The 25,602-nt window shown below is 45.8% G+C and overlaps 1 protein-coding gene across 4 annotated transcripts in view; it reads left to right on the forward strand.

The window, feature by feature from the left end:
• Positions 1 to 25,602, forward strand: part of APP (amyloid beta precursor protein) — a 137,187-nt gene that overhangs the window by 94,020 nt on the left and 17,565 nt on the right. For 2 of the 4 annotated variants that reach the window (XM_056825988.1, XM_056825989.1), the window contains exons 7-12: positions 3,771 to 3,938; positions 10,877 to 11,010; positions 13,766 to 13,840; positions 14,502 to 14,660; positions 18,979 to 19,107; positions 20,489 to 20,588. In XM_056825988.1, the coding sequence (XP_056681966.1) occupies positions 3,771 to 3,938; positions 10,877 to 11,010; positions 13,766 to 13,840; positions 14,502 to 14,660; positions 18,979 to 19,107; positions 20,489 to 20,588 (765 nt within the window). The remainder of the gene's footprint in view (positions 1 to 3,770; positions 3,939 to 10,876; positions 11,011 to 13,765; positions 13,841 to 14,501; positions 14,661 to 18,978; positions 19,108 to 20,488; positions 20,589 to 25,602) is intronic. The other 2 variants (XM_056825990.1, XM_056825991.1) reach the window with 1 other exon arrangement.

Raw genomic sequence — 25,602 nt, forward strand, 5'->3', positions numbered from 1 at the left:
CCTCCCTGAGCTGAAAAAAAGGACTCACTAGAAAGTGTTCTTGAATTTCCCTGTCAGAACTCTGTCCAATACATTGTTGAGAAAGGACAGTAGGTAGCGAGGCTCTCCTGCTTCCTTTCATTCTGCCATCTTGACTCTCCCTCCCAGTGGCTTGCTTCTGAATTTACTCCTCTTTAATTACCCTGGAGACTGCAGCAACTCCCTATCCCAGAACACTGCCTCTGAAATAGCTTGACTTCCTCATTCCAAACTGGATCAGTGACCCAAAACTGAGTAGCTGCCAGTTGGCATCGTTTTCTGTCTTTGTGCCCTGGTATATGCCTCAACTCTTTCTTGCCCTGATACACAGCCTTTTTCTGGGCACATGACCCATATGCCTCACTTCTCCAGGCAATTGCCATCCCCCTGTCTGTTTTGCTAAAGCTCCCTGAATCTGGGGAAATGATTCAAATGACTCTCTTTTCTTGGCCTTCTCCATCAGGATTTGGTTTGGCACATGTTCTAGATCTCCTTAGTGGAGTTTTGAGTGGAGCTTGTCATACTACTCATCGTGGCTCTCTTTCTATACTCCTCACCAACTACTTTTAAATTTTTCTTCAAGGACATTTTCTTCAATTTTTGCTTAGGATTTTATTGTGTTGTCATCAGTAAGTTATGTGCTCAGTGTTTCTGCTCGTCTAAGTATTTTGTCCACATTACGTCTTTATAAATACGCTCCAGACTGTCAAATAGGTGAATTCTTTTCTATTTCTTCTTAGTAATAACAAACGATTTGTCATGTATAATTCTAAAGTTTTATTTGTAGCCTTCAATTCTTTCTTGTTTGTCTTTTTGTTATATTTGCCTAGGCTTGAAGGGCTCTACTATTTTTGTTTTCCCGGTTATTTCTCCCTTCAATTAACTTTTCCTTTATATTCAGGTTCTTTGATATTTGGTCCATATGTAGTAAGAATCGATTGGTCATTTCTGGTGGCTTTAAGCAAAATGTAAATTTCCCTCATTATCTTTTTATTATTTCTGTATTTACTAGTCCCTTATTTACAATCAAAATTGTTGTCTGTGTTTTTTTTTTTATTCATCTAAAGTGTAATAAATTTTCAAGGAGTGGTGCCAAGATGAATAGTTTAAGAACATCAATATGGGATTTGGAAGGAGTCTAATTAGACATGGTTGTTAATCTACTATGTTGAATTGATCTTAAAAGAAAAATGAGAAGGGGATGGGAGAAGGGGTAAGAGACAGAGGAAGAATGGGGGAAGTATCTGACATAAAAGGTATGCAGAGTTTTTGAAATAGAAGAGACAATGGGAATGAGGACAATGCTTGAGCTTCCCATTCACAACTGATTTTGGTACAAGATTGGGTAAGAGAAGCAATAGTCAAGAGCAAAACAGATGTCTAAAAAGGGAAAAAGGGCAGAGAGAAAGAAGGATAATAAAAGAGAAGAGGATGGAAGGAAATGCAAAGTTTGCCATCTTTACTCTGAATGGGAATGGGATGAACTCATCCATTAACTAGAAGCAGATAGCAGAATGGATTAGAAATCAGAATCCAACAATATGCTGTTTACAAGAGATACACTTGAAACAGAAAAACGCAGAGTTAACAAAAAAGGCTGGAGAAAGATCTTCATCTGAAGCAAAAAATGTGTCAAGAGTAGCAATCATGATCGCAGACAAATCAAAAGCAAAAATGGATCTAATTTTAAAAAGATAATCAGGAAAAGTACATTTTGCCAAGAAAATGAACTCATATCAATCCTGACCCAAATTGCATAGCATCTAAAAAGATACATTTTGCTTCAGTTCCTTTTTGAATCTTTATGTCCTAAGTGTTTCTTGAAAGCAAGATTGTTTATATTCTTTTTACCCTTCATCGTCACCAGCTTACTTAAGTTGGTGGTTCCTAGATTAGTCTTTGCTTAATGCCAGATAAAAGGAAGAAAGGAGATTGGTGGTGGCGGTGGCGGTGGCGGTGGCGGCGGTGGTGGAGGTGGAGGTGGTGGTGGCAGTGGCGGCAGTGGAGGTGGCGGTTGCAGCGGTGGTGGAGGTGTAGGTGGTGGTGGCGGCGGTGGTGGCAGTGGTGGCAGTGGCGGCGGTGGAGGTGGCGGTTGCAGCGGTGGTGGAGGTGGAGGTGTAGGTGGTGGTGGCGGCGGTGGTGGCAGTGGTGGCAGTGGCGGCGGTGGAGGTGGCGGTTGCAGCGGTGGTGGCAGCGGTGGTGGTGCTGATTGTGATTCAAGTAGCTCGCTGCTCCTTGCAGTCGCACAACCTCAGAAGAGTCCAGTTTTGTCAGAAGTCACAAGCCCACCATAATAAAAGCATTCTTACCTCTGGGAGAAAGGCAAGATCTTGGGACAAGATGAATGGATAGCCGCCCTCCATTACATGAAGGAGGGGAGGAGGCAGAGCCAGTTGTTGGGTAAGGCCTGGCCTTAACGTCTTGAGGATCGTTAGCGTCTGTTCTGCTTTAACTTGCCGGCCCCTACGGAGGGGGTAGCCAGGAGATCAGGAAATGAGGGGAGATCACTGGAGGACGAAGGGAGGAGGATGTTTCTCGGGTGGAAGGTCCGGCTACAGACAGGCGTCCTCACCCCGCAGTCTCTGTTTCCACATACCATTTTCCTGGTGTTTGGACCCTTCCAGCCCCACCGTTTGGCTGGCCCTGTTTCTCGATCTGGTGCTCTCTTCTTAGTGTAGCTTTTCCTCCGGCCCCGTGACCAGGTGTGTCTCATGGCACCGCAGCCGCTCTGTCTGGGCCCTGCTAGCGAGCTTCCCTGTGGGGCGCTGTCCGCGGCGTCGTGCGCCCTAGAGCCGCTTACCGGTAGGCACAGGACATCGGTACGCCCGGACCACGGGAGGGGATGGCTTCCCTCTTCACCTTGCCCAGACCCAGATTCCAAAGGTGGGGATGTGGCCTTCATGTCACCGATTCTGGCCATTCTTCAAAGAAACTTTTCGTCCAGTCTGTATTCCGTACATTAGATGAGATGAGATAGGCTTAGAAAGCTGCCTGAACCCTGAGCCATCGTCTGGGATTAGCTTTGCATTTAGGCCTATTTCCGCCTTGCGGCCCAGTGTAGAGTGCTGGGCGGCCTGCCGAGGGAGTTGGGAGGATCAGACGAGATCCTGTGTGGAAGGGCTCGGCGCCCCGTGTCCGGCCTGCTAGCATTTCTTCCTTCTCTAGCCGCTGTCCTGCTCCAAGACGAGCGCTTCGTGGTGTTCCGTCAGTTGTGGCACTTTCCATGTTCATGTGTGTTTCCTGTTTGGAACATTTCTGGTAAAGAGTCATATTTACAAAAACGCATCCTGGACGACGTCCGTGTAGGGTCTGCCTTGGCCATGGGCGGACCAAATGGGATACCATTCGGTTCGGGTGTGCTGACTGTGAACACGTCCCTAAGCCTTCGTGAGCCTCAGTTTCCCTGTCTGCAAACCTCTTGCCCCGTGCCTCTGCCACATGCGATGCGTCCGTGTGACGCATGAGAGATGCACAGAACATAGTCGGTGTGTGAGCGAAGGGCTCTCCTCCAAGGGGATCTTCTCACAGTCAGAACTGACGGTGCTATTCTAATTCGAGGCTTGTCTTTACAGATGCAACACATAGTATTGCATCCCCCGGAGTCCTGCATTAAATCAGATCAGACACGGCTTGAAAGCCGAGGAGTGAGGAGTGAGCGTGTGCATGGAGCGTGCAGTGAAGATGAGTGTGTGGAGTGACTGGTGAGATGGCCATGTTCATGCTCAATGCGGTTCCTCCACCTGTCTGCCCAGAGGTGTGCTCTGCGCAAGCCGAGACGGGCCCTTGTCGAGCGATGATCCCCCGCTGGCACTTTGACGCGGCCGAGAGGAGGTGCGCACCGTTCTTTTACGGCGGATGTGGCGGCAACCGGAACAACTTTGGCACCGAGGAGTACTGCATGGCCGTCTGTGGCAGCGTCAGTAAGTGCACCCTCCCTCGGGCCTGCGGCCGTCTCTCTGGCCACTGACTCTGCTCTGTGCAACAGGCTTGCCGTTCTGCTTCCTGAGACGGGTCTGTCGCCACCACTAACCCGTGCACCGACCAACCTCCGTGCTGGCCCCGTCCGCGCGCATCTCGAGTCTAACACGACGGCGCATAGACGTGCCCCTTACAAGCGGCTGCACACGGGCATCTGTGCGCCCGAAGGGAATATCCTGAGACCGCGATACTAACCCTCCAGGCTTCCGTCCTGTATCTCTCCTTTCGTTCTTGGCCAGACTCCTAGAGAAAATGTTCCTGCTAGTGCTCTTGTTATCTTGTGTGCACGTGTGTGCGTGCGCGTGTGTGCGTGCGTGTGTGTGTGTGTGTGCGCGCGCACATGCGTGTCTAATTACCTCTGAGCTTCTCAAGACCACAGACGGTTTCCTTCCTCGTATTTCTACCCCACGATCTAGAAACGTCCTGGTAGAAACTTAATAAATGCCTGTTGCTTGACTAACGATGCACGCTTTATGTGGAACGGCTTTATATGAGTCGCATCTGCTTTCTGTTCTTTGTGTCTACTAATAATCAAATTCCGAGGGGGGTATTTTAGACCGACTAGTTGGATCTCGCTTTTGAGGCATTAAAGAATCTCAGCATTAGACGAGACCTCGAAAGCCGTGGGGTCCAATCCACTCGGACCACAATCCCTTCTCCAACGTTCTTTACCAAAGGTCAGACACAATTTGCTCTTCATTCTTCGGAGCCGCGTTCTTATTGGTGTATCCGCAGACCTCTGTCATTATCCTTCTTTGTAAAAGGAAGGAAGACGCTGAGAAAGTGTGTTTTAAATTTTTCATTCATAAAGATGGTGATATCACAGCATTGAGTCCCTTTTCGTGAGTGATACGACGGATACCTCGGAATAGGCTCATTTGGAAAATGATCAATGAACTAGACAATTGCTTATGGTTCTGTTCTATAGTTCTCTAATTTGGTCATTTCCACTTCAAGTTCCTTCCCTTTCAAACAATGGAATTAATTGGGCTAAAGAGGATGATACAAAGCACAATGACCGATTTGGTTGCTTGCTGTATCTAGAACAAAAATTTTACTGTTGATCATAACTAGTTTTTTAACCATCCCAATAAATTTTTCTATTTACAAAAGTAAATATTAATTTAAATTAAATTAAACTGAATTAAAAATAATTTGTTTTCATAAAAATTGTATTATTTGTTCATTGCAAGATAAACGTTTTCTGTGTCTGGGTTTGAGTTCCTTTTCATTTGATCCTAAGTATTAAAAATTGGATGCATGGAGCATTTTCTTTCATTCTTTTTTTCCCCACATTTCTCCATTCCATTCAACCCAAATTAAGCGAGACCCCAAACCACTTACAAAGTAGTAAAATGGGTCCTTTGGAACTCTGAGTATTTTATTATAATTTTTTGTAGAAGATTCTTGTAAGGTGCAGGAATCAGTCGTGTAATGAATGTTGCTGGGTTTTTACATCCAAAGATTGAGGACAGATAATTGGTTATAAGCAAAGTTCAGGATAGATGAAAATTAGGACATTTGGGAAAATAATTATAAACCTAGGAGTTGGGTCTCATTTTTAAGTGAAAGTCAGTAATCAATCATAGAGGTATATGTAAAGTGATAAAAAGGGAAAACATTGGCATCCGTCATTAATATAAGATTGCAAAGATGAGACAATGACCTTTCATTGACTGAAAGAAAAGTTGAAGTATATAACACATGTTCTGATTTTTGTTATCTATTTCACTCCCTGCATCCTTTTCCCTGTAGTATGGAAGCCGTACCCGTGTTCTTCCCTTTCACAAATCATCATCATGAACATGTCTTAGTTGTTCTCTCTTCTTCGCTGACTTTTTGTGTATCTTTTACCATTTGGCCAATTCTTTTTTTTTTTAATGTTATTTTCTTCAGTATTTTTTTGTGCCTCTTGCCAAACTGTTAACTCTCTTTCATACTTTTCTTGCATTGTTCTCATTTCTTTTCTGAATTTTCCTCTATCACTCTTATCTTTATTTCAGTATTCCCAAGTAGTTAGTATTTTTCTTGAAACTGCAGATGTTTTCACATGGTTGTCTTCTGAGTTTGCCTTGGTCTTCACGGCCACCTTTGTAGCCTTTTGGGGCGAAGTTCTTTTTTGTTTGCTCGTTTTTCCGGCCTTTTTCTTGACTTTGCGTTCCGTATTCAAGTTGGAGTCTTTTACCTGCATGAGATGAGGCCATCCCAAGCGTTAGGCTTTTTCGTGCTCCTGTTTTCAGAGCCTGTCCTGTGTTATGCACGTTTTTGGTGCTTCCCAGGTGGGGTGATAGAGGGAGAAGTCACGGCCCTTCTGATCTACACTCCAGCCTCTTCCCTGGAGGCCACAAGTGCTCGTCGTGCTCCTTTTGTCCCTGGAACGGTGACCAGGATCCTGCTTCTCCTGAAACTTCAGGCACCAGCTCTCCTCTCCCCCCTGGAACTGTGACCCCGTTCTGCATGGTGGGCCACTGATCTGCCAAAGCAAGGCCTCATGCCAGCCAAGGGTCTCCTAGAGGCTCTTATGATCTGTGGGCTGAGAGCTCCCAAAGCTGCTGCTGCCACTGTTGGGGCCCCCACGTGGGGGTGTTCTCGGCTGGCAGCCTCCAGGCTGTCTTACGCTGGAGAAGTATCTCCCCCTGATCTCCGGTCGGCTCTGCCACTCTAGAATTTGATCCGGGGCGTTATTTCAAGTCGATTGAAGTTTCCTGATCCTGTTGTGTGGCTGTTTATGCATTCTCGTGGCTCTGTTCGTTTTCTTTATGAATGTGGATGCTTAGTCCCTTGGAAGACGTGTTTAATGCTGATATTGCTTTGGTGTCTGTGGCTGCTTTCAGTATCTCTAATTTCCTTATTTATCCTCCTTTATTTGTGACGGGCCATTTTTGCTTCTTTCCGATGTCCTGGTTTGCAGCTCCTGCCCTTGGAGTCCCTGGATGCACGGCGAATTCGTGGTCTGCCTCCTCCGTTTTATTCTGGCTCACTTTTAAAATCTTTTTTGTAAGCCATAGATTTAGGCATCTTGTTTTCTCAGCCAACCGATCGCTGTTTTTCATTTCATTCCATTGTCTCAGCCCAGCAACCTTCCCAGCTTGAAGAGCAGATTTTCGCATCCCTTAAGGGGGGGGGGGGAGGGCATGTTGGGGGAGGGCTGGCGTATGGCGTTCTGTTTTGTGGCAAGCCTTGTGTGCGAACCTTGAGTCCGTTCCTTCTGCTTCCCGATCGGTGGCCTGCCAGGTGAGGGGTCAACTCCTGGGCTTGTCCTAAAGCTTTTGTATTCTGGGTCTCCTAGGCATGAAGACAGCGGATGTTGCTTTATTTGTGCCACATATTTTATACTGGAGAGGACTGAGGGGTTGTGCTAATGAGATCATGTGTCTAGGACGCTATTTTCTTTGGTCACGTCGCCTAGGAATCACGTAAAGGATATTTAAAGTTAAGGTGGTCGCTGCAGTATTTGCATGCGTGTCTGGTTCCCTTAGGAACTTCCCTTTGTTCTCTCCTGCTTATCTTTAATGTTCCATTAATGCTCATAAGTGTGTGTTGAAGTTTCATTTAAAAATATTACCAAAGAAAGAGGATGCCCACATTCTTCAGATTGCCAAACCTTTCCTTATTGTACTGTTAGGAACCAAAAGAGCTTGATCATTTCACCAAAACATCATCGAGATGCTTTTGTGTATTTTCTCAACTTCACCGGTAAAGCTCAAGTGAGGACATTTCAATTAAAATAAAACCCAACAACAAAATTGTAAAAGTGATAACATAAAATGTTGAAGAGGGAAAGGACTTGATCAGTTACCCAGACCACCCCATGCTTGAAAAGGAGCCCTACTCCAGTATGCTCAACAAATCGTCATCAAGCCTCTGCCTGAGAGCCCCAAACTGGTCTTTGCCCCTAAATTTCCCATTTCTTTGGATGGTGTCGTCATCTTTCTCGTCCCTGGGTTGAGAGCCATCGGGTCTTCTTCTCTCTTACTTCTATGTCCAGTTCCATCTCTGTACTTATCTTTTGCATCTATTCTCTCCTTTCCATTTCCACTCCCGTACTTATATTCAGAGCACCACAACCTCTTGCCAGAATTACACTAATATCCTTCAAACTTGCCTCTAAGGTCTCTCTTCTTGTCCATCTTTCATACCAGCTTTGCTGATCTTTTATGTTCTGTCCTCCACATCATTCATGCCCAGAAACATGAGTGCCTCTACCAATGCCTCCTGGTAAGCTCAGTGGGCCAACCTCTGTCCCTGCCCTTTCTGCGATTCGTCTCATACCATTCCTCCTTTACTTTTAGACGCTCCCCACCACCTAAGTCCTGGCAGCTCTAGGAAAGGAACTTTCATGTTCCTTCTTCTGAATAGAAAACTACTCCAATGACACAGAGGCATCTCTCGGAAAAGGCAACCTCCCATATCACAAACTTTTCCCAGAATAAAACCACCACAAGTTCCTCATCCCTCACCAAAGACTCTTACCTCCTCCCCTTTTTTTTTAAACCCTCACCTTAGAATTAATACAATGTATTGGTTCTAAAACAAAAGAGTGGTGAGGGCTAGGAAATGGAGGTTAAGTGACTTACCCAGGCCAGATTTGTACCCAGAACCTTGTGTCTATGGGCCTGGCTCTCAATCCATTGGGCCACTGTAAAAGTTACCATGCAAAAAAAATCAATGTAAAAGTTTAAATTAGATCTCAATAATAATATTTTATTAATGACCATTAGAAATCAAGGAAAAAAGAAGATACAAAATAAAGACTACGTGTCCATGGCTGGTTAGCCATTTTTTAGTCAACCCTACTCACCATCATCAATACCAATTCTACATCCCAGAGGAGGAGCCTCCAAAGCCCACGCCCTTTATCCTCTGCCTCCAGGAAGTCAGTGGGCTCTTGGGAAATGTAGTTCTTTTTTTTAGGGTAATGGATTTTCAATCATACATCACCTAGCTGCCACCATCTCATTGCTTTTCAAAAAATATAATTCCAAGGGGCAGCTATAATTTTGGCTTGAGCTTTCTTTTCTGCTTTGAAAAATCTAGTTTCTACTTTCAATTTATTTCTGATTTCTGTTTTGTGAGTTTTATTTCTACTTTGAACCATTCTGAAGTTTCTTATAATTGTGATCTCTGAGGGGTTCACAGGATATACTGCCTTTCATTAAATACTAGTGTTTCACCTTATTTTTCTAAATATTATAATATTTTCCAATTATATTTTGCTTTCTCTTTGACTTTTTTTCATTTTCAGAATACTTTCTTTGGTTTATCTCTTGATCTCTAGGTTCTTATTGAAGCTTTTCTCTCAATGATTTTGGTGTTTGGGCCTTTTCCTTTTGTTCCTCATCAGTCACTCCCTCGAGACCTATATGCTATCCCGTATTATGCTTATCTGATAAACATTTCTCTAGTCTGGGTTCCTTTACTAAGTAACCTCTGAGTTTTGGGTCTGGTCTCCATTGGGTTTCAAGTTTCCTTCCTCACAGGCCTCTTGTTAATCTGCTCCTTTCTCCCTAAACTTTCTTCCTTTCCTTTCCATGGTTGGAGTCAATTCTACACATTATGTACAGTGAATGCTCGACTTGAATGTGATATAGAAAAGGCAGCTAGAAGCACAGTGGGTCCCCGCCTGGGGCCTGGAATTCAAATCTGTCCATAGCATGGGTGGTGTGACCCTGAAAAAGTCACTTACCCACTGTCCACCTCCGTTTCCTCAGCTCTAAAATGAGGACAATGACAGCACGTACATCCCAGGCTTGGGAAGCACTTGCATTGGGGATGTGAATTCCTTTCACTTCTTCATCCATTTAAAAATGTAGGCTGATGATCTCTTAAATTTCACCACTTTTATTTTTACAAAAATGTGTTTAATGACTTTTCTGAATCATTTTTCTTCTCCTTATGAATACCATCGTTAAAAGAAATTCAGTCTAAAATTGCCATCTGACATCTTGCAGCATTTGAGGCTCGGGAGTGTCCACAAGTCTATACAGTGTGACATTGATATTCAGGCACAAAAAGCAAATACAATGAATCCTGCTGGGATGTTCTCGTTGATGACCTGCCTTCCTGGGAGGACGTCCGTCCCCTGGGTCTCCGGGCACAGAAGCGCCCAGACAGAGGCAGGCACGAGCTGCTTTGCCTGTCCCTGTGTCAGGAGGATGAGACGGGCCCCCTCGGTCTACTGCAGGGACCTCGTGTCAGCACGGGCCTCCACGGGCCTTTGCAGCTCCTGATCAGCCCCGTGGCCTGCCGCGTCTGGTGCCGGGGGCTGCTCTCAGACAGCATAGAATCTCCCCTCTTTGCACGTCAGCAATCTCTAAAATGTCTCGAACCCCGGCCAGGGGGCCCAATAGATCATGTGACTCTGGAGAGTCCCGAGCTGTGCGGGTTCCACGACCAGCAGCAAGTATTCCAGTTAGTTTACATGTTACTGTGGTAGGCGTGTCAGTCCAGTCGTTTCAGAGACATTCTCGATCTGCACACGAGCAAGGGGTGACGTATGGTGACGGGCTGAAGAAGCTGCTGTGCAAACCTGCCTAACCCTCGCCTCGTGTCTGGGGGAAGGGCCTGGGGCAGGGTCACCCAGCGGGGAGGTGTTTGGGGCCCCCCGGGCGGGCCGTGGGGGGAAGGGCGGTGTCTGAGGCCCCGGGCCTGGGGCAGGGTCACCCAGCGGGGCGGTGTCTGGGGCCCCCCGGGCAGGTCGTGGGGGGAAGGGCCTGGGGCAGGGTCACCCAGCGGCGAGGTATCTCGGGCCCCCCGGGCGGGCCGTGGGGGGAAGGGCCTGGGCAGGCCTCCATCCCCTGAGCCCCTCCGCTGCCCCCACATGTCCCCAAGCAGCTCTAGGGCGCTCCTCGCTGACCTGGCTCCTTCCCTCTCCCTGCAGTGCCCACCACGGCCGCCAGCACGCCCGACGCCGTGGACAAGTACCTGGAGACGCCCGGGGACGAGAACGAGCACGCCCACTTCCAGAAGGCCAAGGAGAGGCTGGAGGCGAAGCACCGAGAGAGGATGTCCCAGGTAAGCCCGCTGGACTCCTCCCTCCCGCGTTTGGGGGCGGATGGCGTGCTTCATAAGTGCTGCGTTGTATCCTTGTTCTTCCCAACGCCACCCCCTGGGATACTGCCGGAGCTTGCTGAGTATTCCTGTGAAGTGCTGCGCCTTGGTCAGAGGGGATGCACACGCGTGTGTGCGCGTGTCTTCTGTGCCGTGCACAGAGACACCGTGATGCTCGTGCCCCATAGAGCCCTGAGCCTGTGACACCTACAGGTCTTGTCGCCGTGACGAATAGCGTCCTCTCTCAGTGCTCTGCGTGGTGCAGACAAGGTGACTCCCTGCCCAGACACGCGTGGACGTGTTTTATGTATTTCTGTGTGGAGACGTTCATGCGTGTCACATGATTTGTGTTCTCTATTAAAGTGCCGTTTCTGTATAAAAGTGATCCATGCATGTGTGCATGTGAGCTGCAGAGGACACCCCGGCCTGCACCGCTGGGGGGAGTTTAACTAGCGCGCACACACACACACACACACACACACACACACACACACGCACGCACACACACACCCCACATGAGGACGCTGCGATTAGGCTTCTGGGCCCAGAACAAAGAAGATTCCGATCTAGTTGTCGCCTCTGTCCTGCCTCAGTTTCCTCAGCTGTAAAGTGGAGCTGCTAATAGCCCTATTTCCCAAGCTGGTCGTGAGGATAAAATGAAGTCGTGTCTGTCGATCGCTTTGCCAACCTTAGCAAACTGTGTCAATGTTCACTATTATGTGTGCACACTTCCGTGTGAGTTAATCTTAGAGCGTTATCTCGGCCGTGGCTGTGCCCTGGCGCTTTCCTTCCTGTATTTCAGGCTTCCCGTCTTTCAGTCCTGGGTTGTGGTTTTCTCCATCCTGCATTTCAAGCGAAATGCTTCCTGGATCCTGCAGTCTACAAGCTTGAAGAATTTGTTTTGGTCTCCTTTCATTTTTTGAGCTAATTAGATTTCTCTAGTTCCATGATTATGTTATCTGCCCATAATCCCATTTTAGCCTCTTCATTTCCATCCTAGACTTGAATCCTAGATCAAAGAGGCCCCTGTCAGAGACCTGGAATTCAAGGAGGGAAATAGGGAAGCCCCAACCTTAGGAAAAGCCTAGAATTCCACCTAGAATTAAGTGCCTGCTTTACGCTAAGCCCTGTGCGACGAGCTGGGAAGCAGCTGACTCCAATCCCAGTTTTCTTTCCATTATAATGTTGAACTCGGACGCAAAACTGAAGCGTTAAGGATGAGTTCAGTGGGTGACATAAGACTTTTGAAATTATTATCAGAATTATTGTTGCAAAAGTGATCACTTTAGGGAAAAAACCCTTACTTCCTGCTTTAGATATTGGTTCCAAGGCAGAAGCGTCATGAGGGGTGGCAGTGGAGGTCAGGTGACTTGTATAGGGTCACACAGCTAGGAAGTGTCTGAGGACAGATTGGAACCACCCAGGACTTCCTATCTCCAGGTCTTGCTCTATCCGCCGAGCCACCTAACTGCCCTAGTTTAGATCAGGGATTATTTTAATAATTGTTTTCCTTCGTAATCCTTTGCATTTTATTGTGAGTATTTAAAAGCATTCCAAGAAGGGCTCTGTACTCATTGCCAGACTGCCAAAGGAGTCCATGACACGAAAAGCTGAGAGCCCCCTGCTTGAACCAAACAAGGGATGGAGTCTTGTGGGAAATAAAATGGATCGTTTGTATTACATTAAATTAAAAAGGGTTTACACAAGCAAAACCAGCGTAGCCAAGATCAGAAGGGAAGCAGAAAACTGTGTTTCTCTAATAAAGGCTTCCTTTCCCCAAATCATGTAGAACTGAGTGAGGTTCCAACAAGAATGCGTGTGTATCACCACACAAAATGGCATCCATTACTGTGAGGATCAGACACTGACTCCGCTTTATGAATGAAGAAACTGTGGCCCTGGTTAAGTGGCAACGGAGGGAGAAGGCTGAGGACAGAAGTGGAGTACAAAGGCAGGAAGAGACGCGATGGACTAAGAGGCATCCATCAGGGCCCTTTTCTCTGAGACAATAGAGAAGGAAGAAGAGGCTGATGGTGGTAGTGAGAGGGGATGGGGGTTCAGAGGAAGGAGTCTGAAGTAATCCTGTTCAGGGGGGAGCTAGGCCGAGGTCAGTGGAGGGATTGCCAGGCACTCGTGAGGGACCTCCTGAAATTGGTTGCCATTCATTCTGGGAGTGAGCCAAGTCAAAGAATCCCCTCGTAAAGGATACGTTCTCTATTTACGTGGTGCCTACCCCACTGAAATAGGCCTTCCTTGTCAGTGTGTTTTGGTACCCTGTCTCTCAGCACAGGGCCTGCTGGATAATATGTGCTTATAAGTGCTTTTTTTAATGGATCAGTTGGTTCAGCTTCAATTGAGAATTTTGGCATCAACATTAAATTATTTCCACTGTAGTTTAAAACATTTATTGGAGAAGATCCGCATGCTTTCCCATAGGGTACGCTGAACTCCTAAAGTGTTCCTTTCACTATAAACATCCATAGTTACTGCATGATTAGCAAGTCACCTACACTAAAACTAAAAAGAAGTTAAAAATAACTCAAGACTAGGACAAAGTAGAATTCCCTTATATTCATGTACTGGCATTTTTTATTTAAGTATAGTACTTTCTAGAAGGACAATCCAAAATATACGGGAAATATGGGAATTGGTGTTACTAACTACTTTTGTGGGGAAACAAATTATTCTCAATTCAGAAACCATTTTTTAAAATATGCAGGTCATGAGGGAATGGGAAGAGGCAGAACATCGAGCAAAGGACCTGCCCAAAGCTGATAAGAAAGCAGTTATCCAGGTAACGCTATATAAATGACCCATGAAATAAAATATCAGAACAAAAAGTAAATCATTATCATCAGTGGTACTAGCTTAGTTGTTGTTCAAAAGTTGATTCTTTGGGGCTATTTTTGACAATTTTGACAAATTGTCATTGAAATTATTTATAACCTTAATTTTTTATTTTGCCATCCGTTGTCAGCATTGCGACCATCCCATTTGCTTGCATAATTCATCGTTTTGCCCCTCCGATTTCCTTTCTGTAATGTAGACACATTGGAAACACACGCTCTGGCCCATCCTTATATGAATTATATGATCCGTTTTTCACCCATATATCAATGGCCGTTAAGTTAACTTCTGTTGACAGAGTCAAGATGAGATGCTTTCAAAGCATGTTTCTATTTAACGCCATTTGATTTTTTTAAAGAACGGTTTCAACTCAAATTTAAGCTATTTCCCAGGTTAAAGAGAATCAGCGAAGCCTAATAGTCTTGGATAAATCCATAAAATATCGATAGGGGATGTTCAGACGAATGTCAAAGTTATTAATCACTCACGGGGTCCTTTGGGAACGTTGTGATTGCGTGAAGAAAGGGACTTCAGGGATGACTGATTGCACCTCTGCTTACTTCCTGTCTCTGTCATTGACGGTTGTCTACGTCTGTTCCCTCTGCAAGCATTTCCAGGAGAAAGTGGAATCCTTGGAACAGGAGGCTGCGAATGAGAGGCAACAATTGGTCGAGACCCACATGGCCAGGGTTGAGGCTATGCTTAACGACCGCCGTCGTATGGCTCTGGAGAACTACATCACAGCCCTGCAGGCAGTTCCTCCACGGGTATGGCTACGAGATTCCTCCTTTCGCTTTTCATTCCCAAAGGAAGAGGACCCAGGGCAGATCTCTGGGGCATCCCATTGCCGCCTCCTGCTTTCAGAGGCTTTCCGCGGCCCTCCTTCCTCTCAAGCTTCCCTGAGCCTCTTCATTGTAGGAGGAGGGCACGAGGGAAAAGTCCCCTGTCCGGCCTCTTTCCCATCACTCTCTGTGGTGGGGATCAGCCAGAATCCTCCAACTCCACGTGCTCTCCAGCCCGGGGGGGGGGGGGGGGGCATCTCCCCCCACCCAGATTCTCATTTCTACTATATGCATCAGACTCCTTTTGGAGAAGAATCCTTTAAGGCAATATTTTGCTCTGCAAAATCCAATTTTTGAAACCGTCAACAAGAGTAAGCATAGAATCATCATATTATCTTTGATCCTATGTCGAGTGTCTCGCAAACCTTTAGGGACTATATAAATCATAAAGCTATTATTAAGTTAGGGTAGATCAAGATTCAGAAGCCTTCATGTCCCCTGAAAATACCTTGTCAGGATATCCTTAATGCATATTTATATTATTCTCATCATGTTATATTTTCCCAATTTTCTGTAAAAGCCATGAGCATTTTTTAAATTTTGAGGTCCGAATTCTCCCCCTCTCCTCCCTCCATCTCTGAAATGCTATGCAATCTGATACAGATTTTACATGTGCAGCTCTTCAGGTACAATTCTCTGAGACATGTTGTGAAGGATATCTCAAAGCAAGCAAAACAGAAGAAAAAGTGAACTATAACGTCCTGTGTTTTGGGTTCAGCCTCCCTTCAGTTCTTTCTCCAGAGGGTGATGGTCTTCGTCATTAGTCTTTGGGATGGTTATTCTCATTTTATTAAGAGTGTTTTTTAGATAGCAAAGTTGGCACCTAGTTTGGTAGTTTCACCTTTTGACAATGAAACGTGGGCTTCCTTTTTGTGTTTTTGGCATTTTGTCTTCAGGTGACTGAAGAACTGACCTCCCCACACCGTTAAATGCCTATCAACTCCTGCACACCCATCTGTTGTGCTTGCTCTGGTCCCCGGATGTGGCCACTTCCCTTTGTTCTCTTGAGTGCCTTTTGTGCTCTCTTATGAGCCCATCTAAGAGTGTGCTCTGAAGTGTACGAGAAACACGGGCTTTAGTCGATGTAAACTTTGGTTGACATCTTTCTACTTAGCAAAGAATTGACGTGTTTTCTGACGACTCGTTATGATGACGGGTGGATAGCAGTTAACATGTTGTTTGAAGTGAGGATCATCCTCCTAGTTCAGGTTCAAACCATTTTCGTTTTTACTCTTCTGCTTTTGTTTCAATAATTAGTGTAAACTTTCCAGTTCCTCTGATTGAAGAATGGTCCCCCCATGAGCCATTTCCCGTTTGTCACACTATCCGTTTCCTCCGAGCTCTCCACATAAAGACCTTCCGCTGCACCTCTTAGCCGAGAGTTCGTGGTGTCAGCGGGCCACGATAGGGCTTCTGAACGGAATGTCCTGAGGATCCAAAGTGGATCCCGATTTCCTCTGGGGACGACTACCACGTGCTCTCTAGGCTTCTCCATGTGCTGTAGCTGTGGTTATCCTGTCAGTGGTGTCTCCTCTGGACGCTAGCGCAGCCTGATCTTTAATTGCTTCTCGAGGAGGCTTGTAGAGCCATCTTTCCATGTCGCCGCAACTCACTTCTGTCCATTGGTCATTGGGCCAGATTCTCGCATTTATGCCCCGGAGAAGCACAAACTCGTGTCTAGAAGCTGGTCGTCGAGAGACTTTGCCGTGCTTCCTTCCCCCTCCTTTTTTTCACCAGGTTGCCCTCTTCCGTCTAGAATTCGAAGAGGCGGAGTCCCATTGTGTGCCGTTGGCCATAGTCCGAATTACTCGAGTGGCCAGTGTAACACCTGTAATTAAATGAATTTTTCCTGAAACTGATTTCCACTGGGTAGATGCTTCCAGATCTTGTACTCTACTGGAATAGGCTTTGAGAGCCTCAAAGCACCTCAGGATCTCAATGAGATGTCTACTCTCATAGAGTTTGTTTTTGTACACACCTGTAGGTAATAATATTTTATATATGTGGAATACACCCATTTTATTCACAAATTTTTTTTTGCTCAATTTTGCCTCAAATGACAAGGTCAGTGTTACGGCATGTTTCACTGACAGAAGCTACTTGTCTAGGAATGTAGAATTTTTTTTTATGATTCTTTTCTTCAGAATGGAGAAAGTCTTTCATTTGCCCCAGTAAATGTCATTCCTTCAATTAAAATGGGAGGAAAATACCTCTTTTGAACAAACTAACCAGTACATAGTTTCTAGAATAACGGTTTTATATACGGGGGCCATTGGACAATGTTAGTTGCCAGCCTGCTGGTCATTTACTTTTTTCTCTGCCAGTTTTAAAATCTGAAAAGAGCATATTCGAGTTTCCACCATACTTACCTACATTGTCCAATTTGCCACATTCATCTGGGACAGAAGGGAATGTTACCTTTGCCTCTTCAGAAAAAGAGAACATTCCTATCCATTTTTAGCCATCTCTACATCTGGACTCTACATTTAGATCCAAGTAAGTAGCTTATGGAGAAAGTTTGCAAATTCTTTGGTTTCCCGAAACTGGTTTACCCCAACCAAAGACAGTTTCGTGATCTGTTACTTCACATGATCACATGATTCACTGGATTTGGTCCACAGATTAAAGATGTGGTTATACACTTTCAAGAGAATGTAATATTTTCTCTTCCACAATGACTACATTTAAAGGAATATGGAAGGTTTTCCATAATTCAATATTGTATCTTCTATACATTCACCATAAATCCTATTCATGCCAGAACATTCATGGTTCCTTCTAAGAAGGAAAAGAAAATCTGTGGATTTTTTATTTTGTAGGCCAGTAAAAATAGATCGTTTCAAAGACTGTTTCTGCCATCCACGTAGTCTCTAAGAAACAGGTCTTTGTTTTCTGGTAGGAAACAACCATATTTAAAAAGCGTAAGCAAAGTGTACTATTGGCCATGAATAGTGTCACACATTTTAAGTAATATCTAATGTTTTTAAAAGGTTAGAAAAAATTCCCTCGTTTTCCTTCTCTGTTAGTTGCAAATTTGCTTCTGGCTTTGACCCCCTCACTTCCAGAAATTTGTTGTCTGACCCTTGTCTATATCTGCTATCACTTCCCTGAAGCCTCTACCAGGCTGCTTCTGGACTCAGCTGACCTCCATGCTCCATGCAAGAAGGAGCAATGGCAGCAGGGCAGTCTTTGATGGCTGTCTCTCTCCTGCTCATCTCCTTGACGCTGCCCCCCCCCCCCCCCCCCCCCCGGGCTTCCTCTGCCTTTTAGCTCTCCCTCCTCTCCTCCAGTCTAGTGCCCGCTTCCCTCACCAGCCCTCAGCACCCTTTGGGCTTTCACATCCGGAGACTACTTGTGGACGTGTGATCTGTCTCCCTTGGGAACACATCTTTTTAAACTCTAGATTCATTGATGATTTCACGGGACTGGTGTTAGTCTCGTCAGACAACGATCTTTTTCCTTCCTTATGACAGTAACATCTTTTCTTGGGACGTTCCTCAGTCCCAGTCTCCTCTGTGATGCCAGGAGAGCCAAGGACTCTCTTCCATACCTCCTGTCTTGGCTACAGCTCCCTTCTCCCTTGTTCACGTTTTCTGCAACTTCTTCAATCCAGATACTTCCTTCAGGAGTCTAAGACATCGATTCTTGTTCCACAAAATTGTTCTGGAGTCTTGCACAAGGATTGTGATGTGTTCTTTGGTTCAAAGAGATCTACAGGTCCTGTTCATACCTACTTCCACTCAATCGATTCCATCAAAAAGTGTTTTCATCCAGCTAAAGAGAATGGTCTCAATCCTACCTTTACACTGGTAACCTTTAAGAGAATACTTTCAGTACAGTGTTGGCACTAGAAAAGAGGAGTAATTGGGCCTTAGAAAAAGTGGGACTAAATCAAGTTCTTAGATTTCATAGAATGTACTAGAAGCTGACAAAACCTACATGATTACTCAGAAAACACGCCTGAAATTTGTAGAAAAATTAATTAGCAACATATAAACTTATAGACCTAATAAATCAGGACCTGGATTAATTAATAGGTCTTATAACCTGTTCATTATTATCATGCTTTCAAACATCAGTCAGTAAATAATTACAAGTTCATACATACGGAGTTCTGATTACATGGTCCACTATTGAAAAAGATTTAGATGCTCCCATAGCAACAGAAGCACTCATTTATCACAGACACACACAAAGATCTTTCTTATAGATTGAAAAGATATTTTCCATTTTCATTCTATAGCCACGTCATGTATTCAACATGCTGAAGAAATATGTACGTGCTGAACAGAAAGACAGACAACATACCTTGAAGCATTTTGAACATGTTCGTATGGTGGATCCAAAGAAAGCTGCCCAGATCAGATCTCAGGTAAATAATAAAGGAGATACTATATAGTATTTGTCTTACTGATGTGTATACGTTGAGAAAACATCACTTTTAAATAAATAGCAAAAGAGTTGGTTTCATGCATTTAATGGCATATTAAGTTTCAGAACCTGAAAATTTCCCTTTGACATTCACAGTTATTCTCTTGAAAATTTGACCCAGACTTTTTATATCTCCTATGTTTCCTTTTTTTTAACATTATTTTATTTGGTCATTTCCGAACATTATTCATTGGAGACAACGATCATTTTCTTCCCCCCCTCCCCATCCCATAGCTGACGCGCGATTCCACTGGGTATCACATGTGTTCTTGATTTGAACCCATTGCCATGTTGGTGTTTGCACCAGAGTGTTCATTCAGAGTCTCTCCTCAGTCATTTCCTCTCAGCCCCTGTAGTCAGGCAGTTGCTTTTCCTCGGTGTTTTTACTCCCACAGTTCTTCCTCTGCTTGTGGATAGTGTTTTTTCTCCTGGATCCCTGCACATTGTTCAGGATCACTGCATTGCCACTAATGGAGAAGTCCATTACATTGGATTGTACCACAATGTATCAGTCTCTGTGTACAATGTTCTTCTGGTTCTGCTCCTCTCGCTCTGCATCACTTCCTGGAGGTTGTTCCAGTTCACATGGAATCCCTCCACTTTATTATTCCTTTTAGCACAATAATATTCCATCCCCAACATGTACCACTCCTATGTTTCTGAAATCCCCTTTCAGGACTTTTTACATATTCTAGCTTATAGAAGCAATGAAGAGACATCATAAATTTACCGTGACTGATTCTTGTCATCTTTTATAAAATGATGAGAAACAGATAAAAAATATTTCTAAGTAACCGTAGCCTCTAAAATAGTGTAAATAAAATTGTCATACAATTATAACTTATACTTTAGTTTATTTTTAATTCATTCCATTTTAAAAAGCTATTAAATCCTAATAAATGTATATTTTAAACACACCAGGTTCTTGGAATTTAACGTGTATTTTAGCTTTTCTAGAATGAAAGAATCTTTAACTATCTAATTTTAGGCAACTTGTAAAAACAAAATATAATCCATTGTATTTTAAAATCTGGAAAACAGATGCTTGGCTTCACTATTTTTCTAGTCCCCAAACTGTAGAATTTTAGGAGAGAAAGGCTCTTTCTAACTTGCTGTGTTTTAACAAGTTTGTGGTATACTAGGAAACAGAATGTCTTGAAGCAGAGCAATACAGCAGGGTACCAAAAAAAAGATGAGAAATAAAGATAGGGAAAAGTTCCATGTGTGATCAGTTCCATGTCTTTGAAATTGTTTTAACTCGTAATGACTAGTAAGAGGAAGAAACTACTTTGGGTTCATCTTGAGCTTCCATCTTGGTGTAGGTCATGACACACCTGCGTGTGATTTATGAAAGGATGAACCAGTCTCTCTCCCTGCTCTACAACGTGCCAGCCGTCGCCGAGGAGATTCAGGACGAAGTTGGTAAGCTAACAACTTGCAGCTTTTTGCCCTTTTGCTTTGTCAACTCTCCCTTCTTCCTCCTATGTATGTACCAAGAGGAAATGCATACGTTTCTGGAGGGAAACACGGTGCCGTCTCTTCACAGTTCTAGTAGGAGCGGATATCGTGCACTGGGGCAAATACAAATGCACGTGATGATGGGATTCTCCTCGTCATTTTAATACGTTTTTATGAATGACGTCTTCTTAGCATCGTCGGTTTCCTCATTTCTTTTTTTAAAAATTCTTAGTAGACAGAAGAGTAGCCGGGGAGGGGCCATCAGGACTAAGTGGCTTGCTGGGGTCCTACAGCTAGGAGGAGTCTGAAGCCAGATCGGAGCCCATGTCCTCCTGGCTCCAGAGCTGAGCTGGTTAAGACAAGAAGAAGAAATCGGCACAACTGATGAAAACATCGGAGAGTAAAAGCCGCGTGCCGCGCGCACCGGCCGTGCCAGTCCGGCCGCTTCGAAGGGATGGCTTGGGGATGGTCTCTCCTCTCTCTCTATCCTTTCAGGGCGTTCCCTTAGGTTTCTGATGTGTGCTTATTCTCTCCATTGCTGTCGCTGGAGTCGGCCTGTATATTGTTTCTTGGCTCTGCTTCCTTTATGCCAGTTCATGTCGGTCCTTCCCTATATCTCCATCGCAGACATCATTGCTTACAGCACAGTCAGTCAGTCCATCACATTCACGGTCCACATTTTAATTTAGCCATTTCCCGTTGGACGGGCCTCTGCTTTGTTTCCATTCTTTGCTGTCACAAAACTAGGCTGCTGTTGATCCTTTGGTGCATGTGGGGGACTTCCTTGGGGTATAACCCTATGATGGAGTTGTGGATGCCTAAAGAATGTGGGCATTGGAGTCCCTTGATTTTCTAGTTCCCATTTTAAAAGGATTTGCCTATTTCCAAACAGCTCCACCAACCGGGTATGAGTGCACCATTCAACAATGCCCCCAGCGTGGACTGTTGCCATTTTTGGTCACGTTTGCCAGTGGAGAGCATGAAGTAAAAGTGCTCTTAGTGCTTTGGGTGCCCTCTGGATAACAAACCATTATCAGAGAAACTGCATACAAAGACTTCTGCCATTCAGCTGCTCCTCTCTTCCCCCAGGGGCATTCAAAGTTCATGCATTCCAAGTCATCTCCCCTGTCCTGGGCTCTGGCTCTCCTTTAGGAAGTCCCGAGGCACAGAAGCAGGAAGCATCCCCGTCCTGTCCCCTTGCTTTCAAGGGAGAGGCACGCGGCGTCTTGGAGAACAACTGCTGATAGGCTGAGGACATTTGGTAGCTTTAGGGATAGACTGTGCAGGAGCTGAGGCAGAGCAGAAGCTTTGGCGTCTGCAGCTCTTGTTCTGCAGACAGAAGGCCTTGGACGGTGCCCTTCCGTGCCTCCATCTCCTCACAGGCTTGTGGAGGTTAAGTGAGATCGTTCATAGCAGAGTCTCATAGACGTGAAGCTCTCTGAGGTCTGAGCTATAACCGCGATGGTGACTCGTGGAGATCTCCTTCCCCGCCGAAAGGGTCCTGATGTACCTGCGCTGTCATTCTTGCTCCAGGTCATTCCTTTTGTCCCCATGAAGATGGTAGGTGGTCAGTGAGCAGCTGGCAAAGGCACGCCCTGCTGGAGCCTGAGTGTTCTCTCCTCAGTAGTAAGACGACGGACGCCCATGAAACTGCTGTTTAATAGGAAATAAAAATCAAGTGTTTTCCTGCCCAAAAATAGATCCGTCTCCTGCCCGTGGCTCTGAGAGACGCACGATCTACTTCCTTACCAATCTTTAATAGTATGTTGAATGTTATAGACTGAAACGTGTCGTGAACGTGGTGTTGGGTCTAAGCTCAGCTTCTGCCATGTTGCTGTCCAGGTTTCCCGCGTGCTTTTATCAAGGAGGAATTCTTTCCTAGCGAAGATGAGTTCTAGTTGTTCCAACGCCGGACGGCTCAGCTCTGTCTCTTTGACCACTCGCCGGGTCTGTTCTCTGGCTCTGGCTCTTTTTAACCAGCACCAGATGGTTTTGATCACTTCTGTTGTTGTTCAGTCATTTCAGGTGTGTCCAGCTCTTTGTCCCATTTGGGGGCTTTCTTGACAAAGATACTGGGCTGCTTCGCCATGTCCTTCTCCAGCACGTTGGAAACTGAGGCAGAGGTGGCTTGTCCGGGATCCCACCACTCGGAAGGGCCTGAAACAAGATTTTAACTCTGGAAGACGCCTTCCATCTGCCCTAACTGGTTGTGTCAGGAGAATTAGAATATTCCTTGCGTCCCAACACCACCTCCATTCTCTCCCCTTTAGCAGCATCACTCAGTATCATCTCCGATATGATGGACACGTGACCAAACCTACCGGCCCATTTCGGTCCTTTTAAAACATTTTACACATTGTAGACCAGAGTCCCCTCATCCTTGACCATGCCTTCACCATTTATTTATTGACTATTTCCCGTTCTCAGGTTGTTTAAAATCTCTATTTCACATTGAATTCCCATGAGTCAAACTGTTTAGTTTTGTCAGCATGTAATTGTAGGGAAAGAATAGTTGACTGCCTCATAATAACCAAGCTTGGTTGGAGAGAAAAATACAAGAGTATTTCATACAAAAGTATGAAATTTCCCAATGGTGAAATTTCTAACATTTATAAGTCTAAGAAATTTTAAGGTTTACACTTCCACCCCATCTTCTCCAGCACACGGCCTCCCTACGCTTCCCTACTCTCATTTATCTGCATTCCCTCTTCACTGCTTCTCCAATGTGTTGCTCATCCTCAAAGAAGCCCTCCCTGGATTCCTCTGCCCCGGAGAGCCATCTTCCCATCTCTCTCCCCTGTGAGGCGAGACTCCTGAAGAAGGCTGCCTGCAGTAGGTGCCTGCCTGTCCTCTCCTCTCCCCTTTCAGCTCTGCAGACTGGCTCCAGGTTTCATTATTCCACTAAAGTCTTCTCTCCAAAATGTCGACACGTCTCTTAACTGCCCCATCGACTGACCTCTTCTTGGTCCTCCTCCTTCTCTGCACCGTTACACGTTACTAGTCACCTTCCTTTCCTTGGTACCAATGCAGAGAACTAGGTCCCTAGGAGATAAATACATTCTCATAGCAACATTCTTAACTCTTTTGATATCGTGGGCCCCCTTAGGGGTCTACTGAACCCTACTGACCCCTTCTCAAAATAATGTCTTAAATTAATATGTCCAAATAGGTCACAAACCAAGTGATTACATTAAAATGTTGTTAACAGGATTTTTTAAAAGTTCATCCATCCTTGTTAAGCACCTGCTATGTGCTGGGCCCTGGAGTTCATGGATCTCGTGTGAAGAACCAGTCTTTTAGAGGAAAAGAACTAGTACCAGAAGAGACCAGTAAGAACTTCCTATAGAAAAAGAGATTCAAACAGAATCTTGAAGGAAGTGGGGTGAGGAAGGCCATTTCAGGCCTGGGAGAGAGCCGGGGCTCATTACCTGAACAACAGGAGTGTGCTGTGGGAAGACTAGCCAGTGAGCCAGCATAGCCTCATGCAGTATGAGAGGAGGAGTCAAGTAGAGAGTCATGATGGCGAGCCTGTGGCGCACGTGCCAGAGTGGCATCGGGGGCTGGGCTGCTCCCCTCCCTTCTCCCCAGGTGCCTGGGCTTCACCATCACTGGTACAGAAGAAGGCAAGAGGAGGCCAGATGAGGGAGGCCCTTAAATGACTGAGGATTTCTTTAATTTGATTTTTGTGAGGCAGCCAGCAGAGAGCCACACTGGATGACCAAGTGAGACAGTTTGCTGTTTGTACTCTAGAAAGATCACGTTGGCTGCTGAGTAGAGAATGGATTAAAGCAGGGAGACCGATTCTACGTCTGTTACCATCGTGTGGAAGTGAGGGCTTGTGCCACGAGGGGCAGTGAGGATGGACAAAGGCTGTCAAAGCAGACATGACAAGGCTCGACAAGGAAGAGAACAGGAACAAGTGACCGATGTGAGGCACGAATGCCAGAAGGCACAGCTCTGCCCGTGGTTGGGAGCAAGGCCCAGAGGAGAGAAATTCACCTGCCAGTCTATGCCCAGATTCACGCCGCACAGCCAATTGAGAGTTGCCGGCCCTGTGTCCGTCCTTGTGGGCAGCAGCAGAGCACTGGCCCCCTCTGGCGTGAATGACCAGAATCAGGCCCGCCTCGAGCCTTTCTGTCCTTATCTGGCAGGGGCTGAGCATCCCTCTGTGGGAGGAGCCCTGCACAGGAGGCATGCCCTTGCGGGGCATGGGGGAGGCACTAGGCGTTGGGGAGAATTAGGACAACTTTTGGTCAAGGTGGGTCTAGAGTGACGAGAAGCAGCAGGTGAGTCTCGTTCAGCAAGGTCGAGAGAGCTCATCCCAAGGTGGCGTTCTGTGGCTTAGTGCGACTGCGTGGAATGCAGGGATGAGCCCTTCGTTTAGTCCGGAGTCTGAAAGCGTGTCATGGAGGACAGTGACGACGCTCAAGATCTCGGACCCATCAAGGACAGTACAGTAGCGGGTGGCTGGGATGACTCTCCTGCCAGCACCTCGGAACCGTGTTCTGTGTGGCCGTGCGCAAGGTCAGGGGATTCCAAAGCAAGTGTGCCTCCTGGGCTGGGGGGGACCGAAACGTTGGCATCCTCTTAAAGGGACCGTGCATGATGGACGTTGTCTGGAGGAGATTTGTTTGTGGTCCAGCTCCTTGGCCAAGCCAGCCTCCTACCCCATGAAGCAGCTCTCTGGCTACCCAGACAGGGAAGCTCCTTCGTTATTTGGCCCCTGCCTTGAGCATCTCCAGCCCTCTCTCATGGGTCGATAGCTAATGAGCTGGTCCACCCAGCTGTCGGTCCTCCCCACTCTTTGTCCTCTTCACTTATTCGCCACATTCCATTCTTTGGCATTACTGTGGACAAAGACGCGGCAGATGGCAGATACACGGGAAGTAGAGGAACTGGTTGGGGCCTTCCTAATCCACAGCCTCCCTTTAGGAATGAATGTAATATGGGAAAATCAGTCTCGTACCACCAGTGTGTC

Source organism: Monodelphis domestica, chromosome 4 (genome assembly GCF_027887165.1).
Source record: "Monodelphis domestica isolate mMonDom1 chromosome 4, mMonDom1.pri, whole genome shotgun sequence".
Taxonomy (NCBI): domain Eukaryota; kingdom Metazoa; phylum Chordata; class Mammalia; order Didelphimorphia; family Didelphidae; genus Monodelphis; species Monodelphis domestica.